Below are 22,181 nucleotides of genomic sequence, written 5' to 3' on the forward strand. Positions count from 1 at the left end.
CAAACACAATTATGTATTAACAAGAGTGTTACATTTGACAGTCCAATTTCTCACGAAAAAATTATTTTCCCATGATAAACACTAGGTGAAATAATTCTCTGGATTACTAGTGGAACAATCCGTCTGACATAAGTCCAGAATACACTTTTGCATTTCTCATGAGAAAATTTGCCTATTTTTCCAATGATAATTAATTCCATCGATTCAAGAATTGGGCACCAGGGACGCGAGAGTCGCGGGTTCAATTCCGACCCAAGGCGGAAAAAAAAGGTTATATTCTATCTCGTGATTCGGAAGTCACGTTAAGCCATTGGTCCCGGTCTATTGAGTTGGTCATCACGCCCCTCATAGATTTGTAAACCAGTCCTAGACTGTGTAACAACATTTTTTTTTTAAATTTAAATCATTGCCAACTGTCGAATTTTCATTTATTTTGTAAAAAAATCTAACAAAAAAAGTTCCAGTTAGTTCGTCATTACAAAAATGAATGCACTTTTTCCATGGCCTCCCCTTATGCCAAAACATCGTGAATGGTATACAGGGTCTTTCACAACTCGCGCCCTAGAGAAAAAGGGCACCCGCCGACGACAATAAGTTGTCAAAATATAGAAACAAAGAATTTATTACTACTTTCATAACTGAGTTACAAGACTTGTAATTCTACCAATCCCAGAAGGGCATCTCGAGGTGTGATGTTATTTCAACCAAATAAAGCCAGTTGCTAGGTTTCAAAAATCAGTTACAAAAAATGTTTGGGTTACTGTAATTTTGACACATTAGATTTGACTTTTCATTCTCAACAAATTTAGGTTAACAATCTGAATTCTACGAGATGCTTGGGGTGTAGCGACTCCACGGGCCTGAGCTGAGCCACCAGTGTCGGACCAATTCGGTTACAGAGGCTCTGATGCGCAAAACCCACCGATGATTTTTGGCTGGTATGACCAGGTCGGCCGCGCTTTCATGTTTTGTCTTGGACGGGCCGCGGGCCTCGGACTCGTGGGGTGGTGGTTGATGCTTGATAGTCGCAAATAAATGGCATTCTAGGTCATTTCAATTATTATTACAACGTATTGTAGCAAAAAAAAAAAATGTGTTGCAGACGAAAAAATAGTTGTTATTTCTGCCCGGAAAACGTTCTTCGAAGACTCTTGCTGTCTCCCTGGCGTTACGCTTACATTCCCCAAAAATTATTACATTATTGTAACCAAATAAACAAAGGTTTTTTATTACAAATTTAATTTGACAGTGACATCTTTCAAAAACAACTCCAATCGCCCAAATATTTTAAAGATGTTTTTTCTTAAATGAAATCCTAGCAACGTAAAATTACGGCAAACACACCTTGGAGGTGTAGTTCTCTGATTGGTTAACTTTAAGTTGTCTTTTCTCGAATATCTTTTAAGCTACATTTTTTTTTCTTCAAAATTACACATCCAAATGCGATCTCTTGTTTCCTCTTTTTCTCTAGGGCGCGAGTTGTGAAAGACCCTGTATATTTAGCGGAATTCACTAAAGTGTATTTTTCCTGGTAGGCGGATGCGCGCGCCATTTACGAAATCCTGGAACAAAATGCGACCTCCCTATTGGTTATTTTATTCCACTAACCAATAGGGAGGTCGCATTTCGTTACAGAATTTCGTAAATGGCGCGCGCATCGGCCTGCCAGGAAAAAATAGACTTTAGAGAGTCTTCGCGTTACATTCCGTTAAAATAACCGGTACGTTATTCGCGAGCAATTACCGTAACCGATTATTCAAATATAGGGCGGTAATGAATCGGTTACGCTATTGCCTAGCAACCCCGGCGTTAGCGTACACGGTTATCTGAAAAACGTAACGCGAAAACTCTCTATTGTGGTCGAAGTATTCCATGTTGAAGTCAACATTGTTAGTCGATAAGAAAATAGACATAGCAAACTACAACTGGGTTGAAGCTTTTCTGAAACAAAATTCAAAAGGTTATCTCCAGAAAAAATCAAAGATTTTAACACGCGAAGATATTTTAAAATTTTTCAAGGATGCTTCATGATGACACCTATCTTCTGGAAAATGTGGAACATTTTCTAATTGTGTTTTTAAAGATTTAAAATAACATTAACATTACTGAGTAAAATGAAAATGTACATCTTAAGTTTTTCAGATTGTTGTATTTTTTACTTATTATATCCTAGGGCGAAATGAATGGAGTTATATAATCGGGTATCACAGATATAAATAACCAGTTACAGACAAGTGATTAAATAAATAGGTATCTATAGTATGATCAAAAAGTCTTTGGATCAGAGTAGCCGTGGAATTAACAAGCTATCTAGGAAATTATTTATTTCAATGATTTTTGACATTTATTTGACAACTTTCAAGTTACCAGGTTATAATTCAAAATATTTCAAAGAGAACATACAATTTTATTATTAAATCATTCTACAGTAATGAAAATCGTCGTGAAAATGGTGATTGGATTTATTCGCCTCGTTTATGTTTAAACGAGTTCCGTGAGAGATTAGCACTACTTTGAAGTACCTACACATAAAAACTACGAACAGTACTCTCGCGTCAAAAATGAATTCCTCCCTAGAATTCGAATTTTTACGGAAATAACGTTTTTCATGTTGTGTGTAACTAGAATTTTCAAAAGTTATTTTGAATGCCTAAGGTTGGTTACTTTGAATTTAGAGATTAAATCCAAATAAATATGCCGCCAGTATGCAAAATTGATTGTGAAATGAAAAATCATCTATCACTTACCGAGAAATTAGTCATTTGCAACTGTTACAATTAATTTGCTGTTTTACATTTTTGGGAAATCTTTTGTTTGTCACCAGAAACCACATAGCCTCCAACCTAACCAAATTTATGGCAACCCAGTAAAGAATATCCTTAAATCCTAGGGAGTAATTCATTTTTGACACGAGAGTAGAAGTAAATAATTCTGAAGATGATTTTTACATTTAATGACTACCATGATCCAAAGACTTTTTGATCATACGATATTTCATTGCTCTAACTTGGTCAACTTGATTTTTCTACTAATTTCGATAAAAATATTCAATTTTTTAAATTTCAAAATCAAATATCTCAAAAAGTCTCCTTTATAACCTTATTGTACACAAGAGCAGCAATAAAGATGTCTCTTTTATAATCTGTTATTAAAAATGTAGTGTTGTTGAAGTGGAGGTGGCTGAGAACGGAGTAACGACGTGAGACGTATATTAAGTTATACCTCCACCAATGGGCTGACTAACATCCTACAGTATCAAATTTGCAATGTTAAAGACACCAAAGATAAATCCATCCGAAGTTTTAGGGCGGACATCCGGTATTTGAATCATTAGACATGATTGTAGCACGGCGAAATAAAAAATAAAATAAATGCTTTTCGTTTTGAAGTAAGAATTGTAAATATAGGATGTCCCACCTAAGATTTTTAGGTCTTATATCTCTATTATTTATGGATCGGTTTTTGTGAAATTTAACGGATAAATAAAGGGAGGAGATTAAGCTTGCGTTAGTCTTAAAAACTGCATTTTAATTCCCTTTATTTGTGAATTAAATCGTTTAAGGTTTATACCAGGTGATCAAGAATGAAAATTTCAATAATTTTGTACCACTGTAATCTAAACGCATTTCCGGTTGTTAGCTTTGAACTGACAATTTTTTTAACGTCGTAATTACGTAATTACGAGACAAAAAACATCAATATTTTTCAATTGTTTCATTGCCAACAGACTAAGTCATTGTTGATCACGCTGTACTAAACTGTAGAACAACGATAAACAATGACTTCCGCAAAAATTTTTAAAGGCAATCGTACTTCAAGAAAAAAATGAAACAAATGAGCATCATTGTGAATTGTGAAATTTTGAACATTCCTTCATTCCTTTTCAAATGTACTTACCACCATTTGCCTCAAAGCATTTTTTTAAAGGCTTGTCGAATTTAAATTTAAATTAATCGGACATTTTACTAATAGTAAACCAGTAATTTATTCTTTATTCACTAGAAATACCTATCTTCCAAATTTCACAAAAGTCAGTCCATAAATAATAGAGATATAAGACCTGAAAGTCTTAGGTAGGACACTTGTATAATTAGAATTGTTTTTATTATTTTAGTACACGTGTACATAATGTAGGTACCTATTATAAAATAATTTTTGTAATAAAAGTATAATATGGTGCGATATACATAAAAATGTGCCTAGGTTCTAGTACATAAACTAAAGAAAAAACATACTAGTTATTACAAAGACTTGTTAACAAAAATAATTTAACACAGCACATACTAGAACATAAATGCAAAGCTGAACTATACATAGATCTAACACAAATAGCACATGTAAGTCACAGACTTACTCGGGTGATTCAGAAGAATCCAGGCAGGACGAAAGACAGGTGGTGTTACGTTGACGCCTACTCATATATAATTATTAACATAGGTACAAAATATTTTGTAAGCCACTACAGTTGTGATTAATTTTAGATGGACGAAGTGTTTTAATAACTTGCAATGACTCTATAGGTACAACTATTTCAGAAATTAAAACTGTTGTTTGCTTAGTGTAATTATTCTTCGCGATAGTGAAAATATTCCTAAATTGGTTTTGATCGATCGCTATAATTGGAGATAAAAATAACTATTATAGAATATTTAACCAGATAGAATACCGAGGAAATACAATAAAACAGTACACTTTCACATGAAATTTAAAACAACAAGATATTGTTAAATTTTGCATAACATACTGTGCCAATTCAAGCGATAGCGACAATACAGTACCGAAAGTGCCAAAAAATATTAGTGCTACATATCGAGTTTTCATGCTCGTGCGAATAAACGGTGTAAAGTTATTGTTAGTAAATATAATAATAACTTAGGACTCACCGCTTGCAAGGAGGTGGAGGTTTAATTCCATGGGCTTCTAGCTCCTTTTCTAGTTGCTTGCAACGCATTTGAGAGATATCCAGTTCTCTTTTAACTTTCCAAAGATGGGTGTCACAGATGGGATCTCGACAGCGATGATTCTTTAGTATGTCTTGAGCTTCATACACAGCCCCCCGAAATGTTAGGCTTTTACCCATCGATAGGCTGATAAGTGCACAACAACCTCCTCTATCCGTTTTAGCCAAATGTTTTCGAACATATTTGAAATATAAATGTTCAAGAAACAATAAAAGCGCAGCAAGTAAAATGCCCGCCATTAATAGTAGGAACGCTGATAAAAACTGTTCTAAAGCTAAAGGATCTGCGCTCTTATGCTCCTGTTTACCGGGTTTACAAACTCCGGTCATCCAGTAGCGACGTAAGCGTTCCAGATCACCATTTTCTCGAAAATCAAGAAGTCTTTTATTGAACATTTTAAGATATTTTGAATTCCTTGGAAAAGCCAAGCCATACCCAGTCATTGCATACCATGATCCCACGGTTAGTAATCTACAGTCTTCATCTTGCGACGTTAAATAATCTAGAACTGTTCCGTCATAAATAAAAGCATCCATTTCTGCACTCAAAACGGCGTCAACTCCTTCGTGTACTGTGCTTTTATTGAATTGCTTCATATATGCGTGCATTTCTTTAAAATATTTTGCAATTGTGGAATCTGTGTGTGACCAAGGTATTGTTCCAAATTTGATCATTGGTTTCTGTGAAAATGGCCTTGACAAGCGATGATCGTCAAGACCTGTAGGGAAGATAAAAGAAAATGGAGTGTTAAATCAACTATCTTGCAACTTTAGAAAGATAATACTAAAGCATGAAGAGAAGACTATTAAAGAATATGAAGTGCATCCAAATCATTCATTTTTAATACGTTCGAAGCTTGTGTGTGAAAAATACGTTTTGATAAAATTATAATTTTTGCATGGAAAAAATGAGAATAAAGTGCCTTAAATTCTAACAAAATTAAAAAGTTTTTGTAGTAAAAGTATACAGTGCGATATACAATAAAAATTAGAGCAAAAAGTAGTATAGAAATATTGGCCTAATTAAAAAATCTTGTTTGTAATCAAGTATTATTTAATTATGATTCAATTCGAAATACGTTCAAGTTGGCAACGATGTTAAACCGATGTTTACCGTTTCCGTCACATAATTTAACCATAATTGAAATCAACGTAATTTAACACGAAACTTATCAATTTCTATTAGGAAATTTTATTTGTTCTGTAGTTATTACCAATGTTACCAGATGTCATAGCCACCCACCCCTTATCCACATTCATCATGAATAGACTAAAGTCTGTATCAATTCTAAATTTGCACCAACACTGCATTCTACGTTGGAAATACAACTGGCAACATTGTTTGGTGAAAAATGCGTCAGATTGTATTTGTTAGATTACACAGGTCTGCACTGATTTCGATGTTTGCATAAAATTGACAGTTTTTGAACAATTTCGACCCCCTGATTACGAAAATGATTTTGGTTTTGCGCTATGACGTCTAGTTTTTTCACAAATCGTTTTTTCTTAAAATTGAAATGTTTTGAATTATTTCAAAATTTCGATATTGTAATATCGGACAACAATATGGATATTCGAAATTTGCTTGTTTTATTTGCTAGTGGGACTGCCGGGCACGAAACAAGCATTGGACTCAAAAGAAGTGGCCTTTAAGAACTAGACTTGTACTGGGAAGCAATAATAAAAAATAATTTTTTTGTATCCTAAAAAAGTAGTATTAGATACCACCAATGCATATCAAACTCTGTTTGATGAAGCAATTTGAAAGCCTCTTGATAAAAATGGACAATGTTTCAAGTCTTAATGTACAAAGTTACCAGATCTCTCCAATGCCAAATTAAAAGAGGTTAGGACCTCAAATAAGATCTTTGTACAAAGGTAATGATTTTCAAAATTCTATGAATGTTGTTGAAAGGAATGCCTGGACAGCATTTAAGAATGTCGTAGAAAAATTGCTTGGAAATCACAAAGATGAAGACTACGAAAATATTGTAAGAATCATGTTTAAAAATTTTCACATTTTGGGATGTAATATGAGTTTGAAAGTGAATTTCCTCTTTTCGCACTTAAATCTTTTCCTAAAAATCTTGATGCTGTCAGCGAGGAACAAGGGGAACGTCTTGACCAAGATATAAAACAAATGGAGAGGTGATATCAAGGAAGATGGAGCGTATCAATGATGGTAGACTTTTGCTGGATGTTACAGCGCGATGTACCCAAAAAAAATATACAGCAGGCAATCAATTATAAGAAGTTTCCTCACAAAGCGTTAAAGATGCCATTCTCATATAGAATAAAAAATTTAGTTAGATTATTAACCAAGAATTATTATAAACATCTTAATTTCCTAAATAAATTGCTTAATTTTTTTTTGTTAATTGTGAAAAAACCTGACGTGATACAAAAAAATGAATTGTATTTTTGTAATCAGGGCTCCAATGTTATACAAAATCAGTTATCAAAATCAAAACATCGCTTAAAAAGTTTTGTTTTGAAGGCCTGTGTTATCTGTCAATTTTCGTTTTTACAACTCAAAATTTTAGAATAAAGGTAAAGAACGCAAACCTTTTTTAAAATGCAGCAAGTAAGTAGGTAGAAAATCAAATTCTAAAAGCAAAATAAACTTATGAACTAATTTTAATGTTTTCGAATCATGTTTATAAGATAATTATATTGCCAACTTTGGTTATAAGAATCCCCAATTAAGAAATATTTTTACTTTGCCAATATAATTCAACAGGTGGTGGAAATTTAGAATTGAGACAAACTGTAATATCTGTTTACGTTGGAATGAACATCCGTGGTGCAAATGGCCTGACCTGTTATAGTTCTCCCAGAGCTGCAGCGATTTTATGGCAGGGTACCATTGTATAAACGTTAACAACACCGACAATAGGTTTAAACCGCAAGTACAACCCCTAATCGTAAATTCGTCCAAGTACTACCCTGTAAACTGACAGGTATAGAACGAAAATGATGATTGACAGGGATCTGTTTATGTCGCTTATCGGCATCTCAACAGGCGTAATAATTACTATTGCCCTGCCATAAAATCGCTGCAGCTCTGGGAGAACTATACTATGACAACTCATATGAAAGTTAATGCCAAATGTGTGCGATTTGCACCACTGATGTTCAATTCAACGTCAACAGGATATACGGAATATAAATGTTTGTAACAACTAGTGGGCGTAGCGGCGCACCTAAAGCATAGCGCACAGCCACCTATGATGGGACAATCATTTATACAGGGTGTTCTCGAAGTTGACGCGTTCCTTGTAACACGAGGTACTACACATTATTCTTAAAAATTTTAGCCTAAATCTTCTTAGTAAAATGTTTGTATTAACGGAGATAATCGATTGTATATTTTTATTGTTTTCTAAAATTTTAAGTCCGGTCCTGTCCATTTCTCCGCTGTACTAGATTAATAACTAACCTGGCCCAGAATGGTGTCTTTCCGGAAATCGCTTTGCAATACACTCTGGACGCTGCAGATGCATTCTGATAACGTGATAACATTGCCCATGCATTTGCAACATATCTGTGAGCTCATTATTTTCCTAATAATAAAGCCATTTCGACTAATTAGATGACAACTCTGACAGTAGTTTTGATTAACGTCCATGCTCATTTGATTTTTTTTGTCAATTCCAATTTCTAACAAGTCAGCGCAAATTTGAGCAGGACCGGTTTCAAAAATTTCAAAAAAATTAACTTATTGTATCTTCATTGCCGTACACATTTTACTAAGGTGATTTTGGCTAAAATTCTTTAGAACAACGCATACTATCACATGTTAAAAGGAACACCTCAACTTCGAAAACACCAGGGTGTTTTGACAGTAGTTTTGATTAACGTCCATGCTAATTTGATTTTTTTTGTCAATTCCAATTTCTAACAAGTCAGCGCAAATTTGAGCAGGACCGGTTTCAAAAATTTCAAAAAAATTAACTTATTGTATCTTCATTGCCGTACACATTTTACTAAGGTGATTTTGGCTAAAATTCTTTAGAACAACGCATACTATCACATGTTAAAAGGAACACCTCAACTTCGAAAACACCAGGGTGTTTTCGAAGTTGAGGTGTAGGTACATCAAATTTTGTATTGATTAGTGTTAAGAAATACATAGATATTAAGTAAGTAACATGTCGTTATGGTCGGAAGGTTATACAGCAGGCCATGCCCATGTTATGAAATTTTTGCCGTTTTCATGTGAATTGTCAATTTTTGTCGTTGTCACTGTCATTTTTTAGGTGAAAAGTGCGGTGCTGCGGGTTTTATTTTTTTAATTTACGATTGAATCACTTGTTCACATCATTTTGATGTTTTTTATATGGAGCGGCAACCATACATTTTACATTCAGTTTTTACGCCTACTTGGACTACAATAATTCATAATAATCCTGTAGACGTGGACTACCAGGAAAAGTAACTATAGCCTTTGCCAAAACCAAATAACCACCAACACTGCATTCTACCCAAAAAATCAACCGGCAACGTTGTACATTTAGATTTGATTGGTCTAGCATCCTAGTAATATCAAAATTGCCATTATACACTTAGTGTAATTTTGTTTTCACCAACATAATTTAACAGGTGGTGGTTATTTGGGTTTGGCACGGCCTATATGCGCGCTTATAAGGTACATATTTGGAATTTATGACAGATTTCTCGCTAAAGTACAGTTCAATCATAAATTTTAAGCGACTTTGAGTTTGACAATCCACATCTAAAACGTTTTTATTATCAGAAATACATATTCAGTTTATTACTATTTTCATGTTTTCTAAGTAAATGGAAGTACGTATGATGATAGAGTCGAAAAATCATGTTCGAAATAAGATTATATTCGGATTGTCTTATGCTGAAAACGTGAAGAAAAGTTTTCTTCATGGCAGCTCTGCGTACGTTTGTGTATCTTTCTGGGTGTCTGTTTGAGAAATTTTCTTTCGTTCCGATAATTTCTGTAAAAATATACCGATTTAAATATTTCCTTGAACAAGCTTTTTAAAGATCTATTGATGAACCCTGGTAGCTGTCACTACGGTCTATAGTCCAATTTTTACCCTATTGCGATGACGTCATTATCTAGTAACTTTACGTATGTTTGAGCTAGTATCAGAAACAAATTTGAATTGATCATAAATAACTATAAATGTGTCAAATTTGTTGACAATTGCTTCGAAAGGTTATGTTTGTCACCAATGTAATAAGTGAAAGAAATTAAAAATTGTCAAGTTGACAGGAGCATAAAATAACCTCAAAGTGACCATCAATAAATAAACTTGCCTTTTTTTTTTTGTTTTTTCTGTTTCTGTCGTTTCAATAAAGAGAAAGCGAGGAAGGAAATCGTAACGTTACCTCAAAAGGGTAAAAATTGGACTATAGTTTAAATTGTTCATTCATTTTTGTTCGTTTTGGTCCGTATTTTTTGAATGAGTGATTATTACACTGATTTGTCACTTGGTTAAATGCACAGTCAGTGGGGGATAACAATTGTCGTTGCCTTACCAAGGTGGGGTAGTAATGATTTTTATTTTTCACTTTAGTATAATTGCATGATAACTCCTAGGATACGAAATACGTAAACATGTCCATAACAACCGGAGAATAAAACAGGGCGTAATATGAATTAGCGGGCGTAATGAATTCATAACGCCCTCATCAATTCATAATTGCAAAGATGCCAATTTTTTTTTTTTTTTAAAGAACACGTATAGTGAAAAATAAAATCTTGTATGCACCACGGCGTCACCGAATGATTACGCCCATCGAACGATATCCATCTCTCGGGCTAAAGCCCTCGAGCTGGATTCATCGTTCTCCGGGCGTAATCATCGTTGTAACGCCCTTGGTGCATAAATAGCTATTATTTTTCACTTTAGTATAATTGCATGATAACTCCTAGGATACGCAATACGTAAATATGTCCATAACAACCGGGGAATAATACAGGACGTAATAAGAATAAGCGGGCGTAATGAATTCATAACGCCCTCATCAATTCAAAATTGCAAAGATGCCATTTTTTTTTTTAAAGAACAGTGAAAAATAGAATCTTGTATGCACCACGGCGTCACCGAATAATTACGCCCATCGAACGATATCCATCTCTCGGGCTAAAGCCCTCGAGCTGGATTCATCGTTCTCCGGGCGTAATCATCGTTGTAACGCCCTTGTAAGTTTAACAGGCACTGAGATACAATCGACGAAAAATGCAATTTAAGGAATTTTTTTCTCCAAAAAACGTCAAATATTTTTGTTAGTAAATTTTGTAACTGATCAAATCAAATATTTTGTGTAATATAATACCGTAGTATAGCTACTATACTATTAATAATCTCGTATCCCACCTCCACCCGGCGGCACGGCAATTTTGCCGGAGTACATACACTATTACGGATAATACTATCAAGCAGTGCTTATAAACATAATTACCGGCGTCTCGCCTCCACATTTTGACTTTTTTGTGTTTTATGTTCTGTGTCAATGTTAAGGAATTTCCTCACGATGTGACATGAGTATAATAATATACCTTTTTGAATTTCAACCACCAATGTGTTCTCTAAGTCCAAATTTTTTAAATTTTTAAAAAGAGATTGCGGTACTATTCCTGTTGCTGAAATTATAAATGGTAAAATCGAAATTTTTTCTAAACACCAAAGATTTCTCATAGCAACGGAGAGTTCTAAATATTTATTAATTTTTGTATTATATGTCTGTGTTATATTGTGTGAATTTGGAACAGCTATATCTAAAAGATATGCTTGCTTTTGTTGTTTATTTAAAATAATAATGTCTGCTCTGTTATGCTGAATGTGAATATCAGTTAAAACTGTGCGATCAAAATATAATTTGTAATTGTCATTTTCTAAACAACTTTCTGGTTTATAAATGTAATGTGGTTGTGTATCCTTTAGTAAATTGAATTTAACTGCTAAATTCATGTGTATAATTTTTGCGAATATATCATGACGTTTTTTATATTCGCTTTGAGCCAAAACGGTGCAAGAAGAAATGATGTGTTCAATGGTTTCCCCTTCAGTTCCGCAAATCCTACATTTATCAATGATCGATTGTAAACCGCATATGTGTTTTTTATAATTTCTTGTATTTATAACACGATCTTGTATTGCAAATATAAAACCCTCAGTCTCAGGATGAATATTTGATTTTTTAAGCCATGCATGAGAAGCTTGAATATTAATTTCTGGCTGTTCTAGCTCTTTAAAATATCTCCCATGTAAAGACTTTTGTTTTATATTTGCTATAGTGTCAGGTATATTTGGCTCAACAATATCTGAAATTATATTATCACTTAAATTTAAAGGTGTGTAACCTTTATCCGCTGAAACCAAAGCATTGAAAAAAGTGTTATCACGAGCTCTATTGAGAAAATAATTTTTTAGTGAAGCAATTTGATTTTGTTGTAGAATTTCTAGATTTGAAAAACCCCTACCACCATTTTTGCGTGGTAAATTAAATCTTTCAATAGCAGATTTGGGGTGATGTTTACAGAATTTTGTAAAGAGAACTCTAGTTTGAATATTTATATTCTGTAAATTAGTTTTGGACCATTTTATAACACCAAAAGAATAAGTCAACAATGGAACAGCATTGTATTAACTGCTTTAATTAAATTAGTACCGTTTAATTTTGATTTTAAAATAGATTTAATTCTTAAATAAAATTGTTTTTCTAAATTTTCTTTTATAATTGAATGTTGAATATGATTTGATTGATTAATACCTAAATATTTATAAAATTCTCCTTTATTTAAATTTTTAATGATTTCTCCTTCTTTAGTTATATATTCTAAATTTTCGTAACGACCGCGACATATTGATTGCGTTTTACACTTATCAATACCAAAACTCATGCCAATATCATTTGAGAAATTATATTATAATTATATTTAATACTGTAGGGTGGTTTCGAACGTATTTATTTATTGTAAACGTACAAAGTGATTTCGAAAACACGGGTCGAGCTTCCACGGAGGTGTCGTCAGGGGGACCTGGTGATGCCTTCGAAGAAGAGGGTTCGGGATGTCAAGGTAAACGCAGTGTCCACTTGTCGGCTTGCTTTAGAAAAAGACCAGTGACCACAGAGGGTGCTGCTGGAGGAGAGAGAGTTGTGTCACCGAAGCAAGCGCAACTGATGTTTCAAGGAAGGAAACGGTACATTTTTCATTCCCCCCCGAAGGGGGGCGGGCTGCTGAGGCTTTCAGCCTTTTCAGCCACACTGACGGGAAGATTCGGGATGGGTACGGTGAGGATGGGTGCGGAAGGAAGGTGGTAGGTACTGAGAGGTTGATACTGACCCAGCATTCGCCTTATCTGTGATATGAGACATACCACGATGTGATGGTGTGGGGAAACCTCTGAAAAAAACCCACACCTGGTCAGGCGGCACCGGGGTTAGAACCCGGGACCTCCCGAATGTAAAGTGGCGCGCTAGGCGCTTGGCCACAGTACTCGGTGATGTTTCAAGGGGATGCAATTTCTTTTATACCCTCGTCCGATGGCCTGAGGGCATGCAAAAGAGCGCGCGGAAACTTGACCAATGGGCGAGATCCTGGCTAAGAGCGAGAGCCGCACCGGGAAGATGGAGTGGCGCCCTCGAGAGCGTACTAGTGGAGCGTCACGGAACTACTCCCGGTCGCGAGGGTGTATTTGCGTTACAATACTAATATATTGTCGTATATTAGTATTAGTGCAATAAATAGGGAGTTTTACCTTGCAAAAGGTACAGAAAAGTTTATAATTGGCAGGTATCTTCTATCAGGCATATTATTAATATTGTTGAGTTTGCGACCTTGGGGGGTTGCCGCTCGCCCCGCCATATTGGAGAATAGGGGTGCAAAATCACATTTTTGCGATTATTTCATTATCCGTGCGAGATACCTCTATCTAAGTTATTATAGAAAATGTAGAGCATGCAATTCTCTACATTTTTTGTTCTTTATTAAAATAGAAATTCATTGATTTCAGGTATTTGTTCGTCTTGATCTTCAGATTGTGGAACGTCTGTGATTATTTCATTATCCGTGCGAGATACGTATATCTAACTACTTACAAAAAATGTAGAACATACAATTCTCTACAATTTTTGTTCTTTACGTTTTTTTGTCAGATCAGTAGTTTCGTAGTTACAGCGTGTAGAAATCGAGAATTTCTTTTATTTTTGTACTTTTTATTCTTTTCCACACCACCACAGAGGTAGAGCAATAGGGTGCGTTTTTTTTGACGTGGTGTCCCCAGTGGGCATAGTCCACGATGCAGTAGGAGTTTACTGTTTTACTCTTTTTAATCTCTTTGTAACGTAGACGGACCCGAATGATCTGGATCGAACGGTATAGATGAGCTGAATTCATTAGAGTTTATGAATTCGGGAATTCCTCTTGAGAAGTTTTCTCTTGTTCCTCGGGGTCATCATCATCATCATCAGGATCATTTGGCGTTTACCTGTTTCATTAGTATACACGTTGGAGTCCGATATGCCCATTTCTACAGGCTGTAACTACGAAACTATTGATCTGACAAAAAAACGTAAAGAACAAAAATTGTAGAGAATTGTATGTTCTACATTTTTTGTAAGTAGTTAGATATACGTATCTCGCACGGATAATGAAATAATCACAGACGTTCCACAATCTGAAGATCAAGACGAACAAATACCTGAAATCAATGAATTTCTATTTTAGCAAACGCCAGATGATCTTGATGATGATGATGATGACCCTGAGGAACAAGAGAAAACTTCTCCAGAGGAATTCCCGAATTCATAAACTCTGATGAATTCAGCTCATCTATACCGTTCGATCCAGATCATTCGGGTCCGTCTACGTTACAAAGAGTAAAACAGTAAACTTCTACTACATCGTGGACTATGCCCACTGGGGACACCACGTCAAAAAAAACGCACCCTATTGCTCTACCTCTGTGGTGGTGTGGAAAAGAATAAAAAGTACAAAAATAAAAGAAATTCTAGATTTCTACACGATGTAACTACGAAACTATTGATCTGACAAAAAAACATAAAGAAAATTGGTAGTTGACTATAATCGACTACTCCAAGTTCAAATGAAATATTTTCAAAATGGTGGCACTTCCGGAAATACCGGAAATCGATGCCATCTTTGTTTTTTTAAATAGAAAAGCCCCATTTTGACTTCACATTTCGATTCTACGTTAAATTTTGAGTTTAGAACGTCTTTTTGCCGACACTTATCTGTCATCGTTTTTGACCTATGTCATCTTTTTTGCAAAAGAGCGAGGTTGCAGGGCTTCATTAACAAATTTATAACTCTTGAACCATCGCAAATAAATAATTGATTTTTTTTAGTTGAATTCCTAAAGACCTGGCCGATCTTTTCCGCCATTAGTGAAATTTTTTTTATGTTTCATACACCTTCTGAAATTTTTCAAAATTGCTAATCAAAAAATGTCAAAAACTTTTTTTTTAAATCGCAACCACCGTTTGTGACACTAGATATAAATGTAAAACTTAATTCTAAGCCTACTTTTATTAACATTGTGTATGCTTATTCCCAGCCGTTTTGGAGTAATTTCGATTTTTTGAGTAAAATATTCTTTCTTTTTATCAAACAATTGTTTTATTTGAATTTTTATTCAAAAATCACATGCAATAAACAGTAGATAACAGCGAAATAATAAAAAATAAGCAAATTAACAAAAAAATATTTTCAATGAAATCATTTACATTAAAATATTTTTTTTGTTAATTTGCTTATTTTTTATTGTTTTGTTGTTATCTAATATTTATTGCAATGCTATTTTTGAATAAAAATTCAAATAAAACAATTGCTCATAAAAAAGAATATTTTATTCAAAAAATTGAAATTACGCCTAAACGGCTGCAAATAGGCATACATAATGTTAATAAAAGTGGCCTTAAAATGTAATTTTACATTTATATCTAGTATCAGAAACGGTTGCCATTTAAAAAAATGAAGTTTTCGACATTTTTTGATTATCAATTTTAAAAAATTGCAGTAGGCGTATGAAACACAAAAAGATGTCGTTGATAGCGCAAAAAAGCGGACAAATCTTTGGCAAGTCAGTAAAGTAAAAATAAATTATTTATTTCTGATGGTTCAGCAATTATAAATTTTTTAATGAAGCCCTGCAACCTCACTTTTTTGCAAAAAAGATGACATTGGTCAAAAACGATGACAGATAAGTATTGAGAAAAAGATGTACTAAACTCAAAAGTTAACGTAGAATCGAAATGTGAAGTCAAAATGGGGCCTTTCTATTAAAAAAAAACAAAGATGGCATCGATTTCCAGTATTTCCGGAAGTGCCACCATTTTGAAAATATTTCATTTGAACTTGGAGTAATCGATTATAGTCAACTACTGATTTTCATATTAATATGATTTTGGGAAATCAAAAAGTTTCTAACGAACGGGCTACGTGAATCAGCCCGTATAGAGAGATTTCCTGGAAATTTTTTGCATCTAGCTGACCAAACATGAAATTAATAAGTGGAAAAAAAAATTTCAGCCAATCAAAATAATTTATTTATTAAAAATTTCAATGTTTTTTCCGTTGTCAAGGATAATTCTGTTATACAACTTGACTTTTTTTGTCAGAAATTTATAATTTAAGAAGCATAATGTGCGTGTCGTTGCGATTTTCTTACCGAGTATGCTCTCGTGCATTGATTAATATCCGGAAATTTTTTCGAATGCATTTCCAAAACGTATTAAGTAGCCCGAGTGGAACACAAAACCATTTACCACCTTGGGAGGGGGCTAAGTAATAATGTAAAAGATGCATTTTTGTAGCAAGCATTCGGAGGCGTTGCTTAGCAACAACGTGTCTACAAAGCATCCTAAAGAGAAGTTCATTGATCTAACTTTGTTATAGCGACAACCAACCTATTCTTGTTTACATTAAAGTTACTCTAATACTTATTTCTAATTCTTCTAATATTTCCAGTTACATATTTGATGTAACTTAGTTAAATTTTGTAACGAAGAAATTGTTTACAAGATTCCAGGCAATTTTTTAAACATTAAATTAAATCTAACACTAAGATCAACATCAAGATGAAATACATCGGGGCGAAGAGTTAGTAATATCTAGTACAAAAATGATGTGGAATCTATTTTTAATAATATTAAACGAAATAATACCAGACAAAAGTGTACAGGAATGTTGTAAAATCGCTGCAAATGTTTGCCTTCCTTAGTAGAAGCTGGTAAATGGAAATCAATTAGATGGTGCAACGAAAGTAACGTCTTATGTTATTAATTTAACATAATAGCAGGTTTCCGCATTCAAAGATTGTTGACGGCACTCCACTTGCATCACTTTAGTTGCATGTCGGTCAAGAAAATTCAACAAATGCGAATCAGTTGGCACTACCTTACTACCTAATCATTTTGTCACAGTTTGTTAAGCCCGGATAGGTTCTAGGAAGACCAGTTCAAAAAATAGGTATATTTTATTTTAAACAACATAATAACGGGTGAATATTAAAAATTTTTCACTTGGAGTTGGCTTTGAACGAGTTTTTATTTTTTTCTGTTACTTTAGACACATGCAAGAACGAACGACAAATGTGAGTCAGTTCAATTGAAACATAACCTATAATGTTAACTATAATGTCAAACTTATCAGTGTCTAATGTGCAACGGAAAACAAAGAATGTTCCATAGCCAATCCTAAGTGAAAATTTTAATAGTCACCCGTTATAATATATTCATTTTCTAAATGCATGAGGGTTGGCCATGACTTTGGAGTATTCACTCTATCAGGTGTTCCAGAACTCGTTCCCCAGAGAAAGAGGACAAATAAATAATCCCAAAGAAAAATGTTTCTATCTTGAACGGTAGGTATTCAAGAAAAGAACACTTTAATTCGACCAATCAAAGCATTTTAAGCCATCCAGGTCTATTTCCCGTAATTATTGCTAGGTTGCATATTTTATTACGTTTTCAATAAACTGACCGGCTATGAAACTTTTGAGACACGTCAGTGTCAATATTTCATTCAAATCACTTCGTGGTCAACTGTGCTCTTTCATCATGTATTCTGCAGCGGATTATGTGGAAATGTTGATAATTTACGGAGAATGTGGAAATGAAGTAAATCCACATGCTCTATTTTCAAGAGCATTTCAGCAACGATTTTATATAAATTTGTGGGCTTATCAATTAGGGAATCGTGTGGTATGTCTTCAATAAAAATTAGTTTACATGTCAGCTAACTTCCCTCTTTAGGTAGGATCTTTTGAATTTCTTTTTTTGAATGGAGAATTTTTGAACGCAGAACTTCCCAATTTGCTTGAAGACATTCCACTTCTTTTTTGTGCTACCGGCTAGTTTCAACACACGGGGCACTACACTTCAGTCGACAAATTCGAGAAATTTTGGATCAACAGTATTCTCATCGATTGATAAGTTGTGGTGGTCCATGACACTGGCCTGTGCGGTCCTACTGCCCTATTGCTACAGGAGAACAATTTAGGGGTTGCGTTCAGGAAGCTTTTGCCACAATTACTCCTGAAATGGTTACGAATTCCACCCCTTTTTCGACTGGCAGGGTTATGCTTGCAAATGAATGGTGGCCACTTTCTCTGATTGTATTTATTTTTCGTTTCATAATCCCCTTTGGCTTGTGTTATACCTTTTCACCTGTTTTTTACGATAAGCTCACGTGCATTAGAATAAACAAGGTTGTTTTCAGAACCGCCATTTGTTGTTTTATTTAAAAAAAATAAAAATAGATTCATGTGATCTATGGCGAGTGTGACATCTGCCTTAACCTAACATATTGATGTTGACACTTTGGCAAAAATGTCATTCTGACAGTGTGATAATATACGCTTAGTAACCCATTCTATTCACATTAACACCTGGAGTTCCCTTTCTGGAATTTGTGGATTTTAGATGTCTCAGAACTATGTTATGCAAGTCATTAATTTTTCTTCGTTTCCATTCTTGGAATCTAGATTGTCGTCGGCATTGGTAAGTTTTCTCTGGGGAGCGAGTTCTGAGACCCGCTATATAAACTATGACAGTATAAAATGTCATTTGGGAGTAAAAATGTCAATGTGAAAGCACAAACAACAAAATAGATTAGAACTTTATGAAATAAAATGATTTAATTTTCTAAAGAATCATGTACTTAATTATATAAAATTTGTAAATTACAATCGTAAAGTCTTACTTCTCTTTGATTTTAGGAGCATTATTTTAAACTAAACTTAACTTTTCGGCATTAAACTTTCTTGCAGGCTTTCTGGTTTACAACGTCGTTAATTAGACGACGTCCAACATACAGATGAAATTACTAATTCACAATGGGCGTAAGCATAGAAACTATATAAACATAGTCCGTGTTGTAAACATAATTTTAAACATTACGTCTTGAGAGTTTACAATACAACGTGTAACAGAAATTTTAACTGGTAATAATACTCATCAAGAACAACAGCTTTTCTAAATATTTTTTTTTGTAAACGTTCTTGTTAATGAGTTAAAATTGTTTAAAATTTTTCACGAATTTCGCTACCCGCCACTGGAGACCACGCTACCTGGTCGCTGTGCTTAGAAGGTTTACGTAAACGGCTGAACGGCTCGTTAATTTATGGGGGGGAAAATGTTAAAAAAAATGCCGATTTCGAAAAAGTGGTACATAGAAAAATTGTTCATCATGACGAGTTCTGTTACCGGTTAAAATGAATGTACTTATTTCTGTTACACGTTGTATACATAAATATTATAGTTCATTTTTCTGACTAAAGGCCGGACTAATAAACCGATAATGTTAAATTATTCACCGAAGGGACACCAGATGAACATGGTGGCACCGACCATTTCATTGTAATTTTACCTTAATACCTAGTATATTATGTTATGAGGAGCAAAAATGAAGTTTTATGTGCTGCGGCTATTAGATTGACTACCGAACGCAGTGAGGCAGACAAACCAGCCAAAGCACATAAAACCATTTTTGCTCCGAATAACATAGGTATATCTACTATTTTTTCTTCAAACCTTCATAACAAATTATTTAAGACATGTTAAGAAATAAGGTAGGAATTTCAAATGAATTAGCTAGTTTACTTTACAGCCGCTCATCAGCGGAGATAATAATAACTTCACGGACGCTCCTCAGCGGAGATAATAACTTCACTGACACTGGTCAGCTCGTTAGATGCGATGACAATGAAGTGACACTTTAGCATTATCAATGCACCAGTGCAATGTCATATTAAACGGACGTTTGAAGAAAAATAGTACATATATTATGATACAAGTTTATAAGGAAGCCTTTAAAGTACGCGCGACGAGTTTAAGAGCACGACGCGTAGCAGAGTCCATAAATTTTCTATAACTGTCTATTTGTCATTGTTCAAAATGTAGATGAATTTGTTGTTACCTAAGCAACCCTTAAAGCTTTAGTGTTTTAGAGGCTCTTTTTCGCACGCATTTTAGTGTCAAAAATAGGGATTATGATTCAGATATAATAAAATAGTATATTATGATACAAGTTTATAAGGAAGCCTTTAATGCACGCGCGACGAGTTTAAGAGCACGACGCGTAGCGGAGTGCTTTTAACGTCGCAATTTTACGCTATTTTTTATTATACCTGCACTAAAATCTGAAAATTATAACAGAAAAAAAGCAAATTGAAATACCTTTTCCGAAGTAATCTGTGTCATTAATCGTTGATATAGAAATGGTCAATTGTTGTTGTTTCGTTGCTATCATAAATTGTGTATAAATGTCTATTTATCATTGTTCAAAATGTAGGCGAATTTGTTGTTCCCTAGGCGACCTTAAAGCTTTAGTGTTTTAAGGGTCCTTTTTCGCACGCATTTTAGTGTCAAAAATAGGGATTCTGATTAAGGTATAATAAAAAATATATTAGCATAAGGGTCATTTTTTGTCTCATTCATAATTCATGGAAAATCAGGTAGAAACTCCAAATATTCATTTCCTCATCTGCAGGGAGCGTTCTTAGTATAAATCGTAGTACTTTGGGAAATACAACTACACAATGCGGCTTCTTGTATTTGGTGAACATTATACATAGTTTTATTAGTTGGGCCTTCAGAGTCAGAAAAATGAACTATACGCATATTTTATGTATTCGCACATGCGCTTTGTTTGTTTATGTTGATTGTGCTGAGGTTATAAAACGAAATGGCAGAGGCAGAAGATATATTAACCTTATTGTTACTAACATGAGTTATTAAAAACCGTCATTGCAGAATAGTATATTATGTACCGAGGGAGTGAAGTAGATGATTTTTACCCGAGGTGCAGTTTGTAGCCCGAGGGTTTTACAAAGCACTGAGGGTAAAAATCATTCACTCCCGATGTCTATATAAGTTAAAAATAATTTTTAACCTTTCGGCTTTTTCAATTAAAATTTTTGGATCGTGCAAATAATACTATACTATCTGCACCTCGGGACTGCATGATTGTTACCGTCGGTGCTTTGTAGGACCCTCGGGCTTCGTCTTCGGGCTACAAACTGCACCTCGAGTAAAAAAACAAATTCATTCGAAATATAGTAGTTTATTTAATGAGTTCTTGTGTAAATTGGGTCATTGGGCCATTTTAAAACGCGAGTGCAACAAGCGTTTTAAAGGCCTACGGTGCCAAAAAAGGTCCAATTGACATACGAGAGAGTTGAATACAACGTTTTTTTGTTCGACGAGCCCCTTAAAGGCTCCAAATCGCTTAAAATCTTTAAAATTAGCTTGTCGTTTCGTTTTGACAAATTGTGACATTTATCAAAATCCGTTAACACAGGAGAAAATTCTCAAATTCTGATAGTGTCGAACAAAAAAATATGTATCATAAAAGGTTGAATGATTTTTTGTCCAAGGGGAAAAAAGATGACTAAAAGCTCGAGTTGGCTATGGTTTTTTGCCCAAGGGGAAAAAGGACCCGGTTTACTCCAGACAATCAGGGAGTAAAGTTACTCATTATTAGACGGAAAATAGTGAAAGCCACAAGAATACCTCCCACCATCACGATCCAGTGCAGCACGCTCGTATAATACAACCATCCACGGTTCACGTTCGAAGCGAAAAAGATATAGTCCATTCATTTTAAATCTTGGGTTTAGTAATAAAACTTGCCTGCTTTGACACTTGTCCGAAACTCAGTGAATCTAAAACTGTGTTCAATACCGAGTGTCAACTACCAAACCTGACCATAGGA

At 34.4% G+C, this 22,181-nt stretch overlaps 1 protein-coding gene and 1 long non-coding RNA gene across 4 annotated transcripts in view; one reads left to right on the top strand and one right to left on the bottom strand.

The window, feature by feature from the left end:
* The window catches only part of LOC138123488 (uncharacterized), a 110,063-nt gene that overhangs the window by 31,913 nt on the left and 55,969 nt on the right, over positions 1 to 22,181 (top strand). The gene's annotated exons all lie outside the window — the stretch shown is intronic.
* The window catches only part of Nmdar2 (NMDA receptor 2), a 268,077-nt gene that overhangs the window by 20,462 nt on the left and 225,434 nt on the right, over positions 1 to 22,181 (bottom strand). For 2 of the 3 annotated variants that reach the window (XM_069037427.1, XM_069037444.1), the window contains exons 9-10: positions 4,884 to 5,679; positions 4,355 to 4,411 (exon numbers count right to left, since the gene is read on the bottom strand). In XM_069037427.1, the coding sequence (XP_068893528.1) occupies positions 4,355 to 4,411; positions 4,884 to 5,679 (853 nt within the window). The remainder of the gene's footprint in view (positions 1 to 4,354; positions 4,412 to 4,883; positions 5,680 to 22,181) is intronic. The other variant, XM_069037436.1, reaches the window with a different exon arrangement.

The sequence above is a fragment of the Tenebrio molitor genome, chromosome 1 (genome assembly GCF_963966145.1).
Source record: "Tenebrio molitor chromosome 1, icTenMoli1.1, whole genome shotgun sequence".
Taxonomy (NCBI): domain Eukaryota; kingdom Metazoa; phylum Arthropoda; class Insecta; order Coleoptera; family Tenebrionidae; genus Tenebrio; species Tenebrio molitor.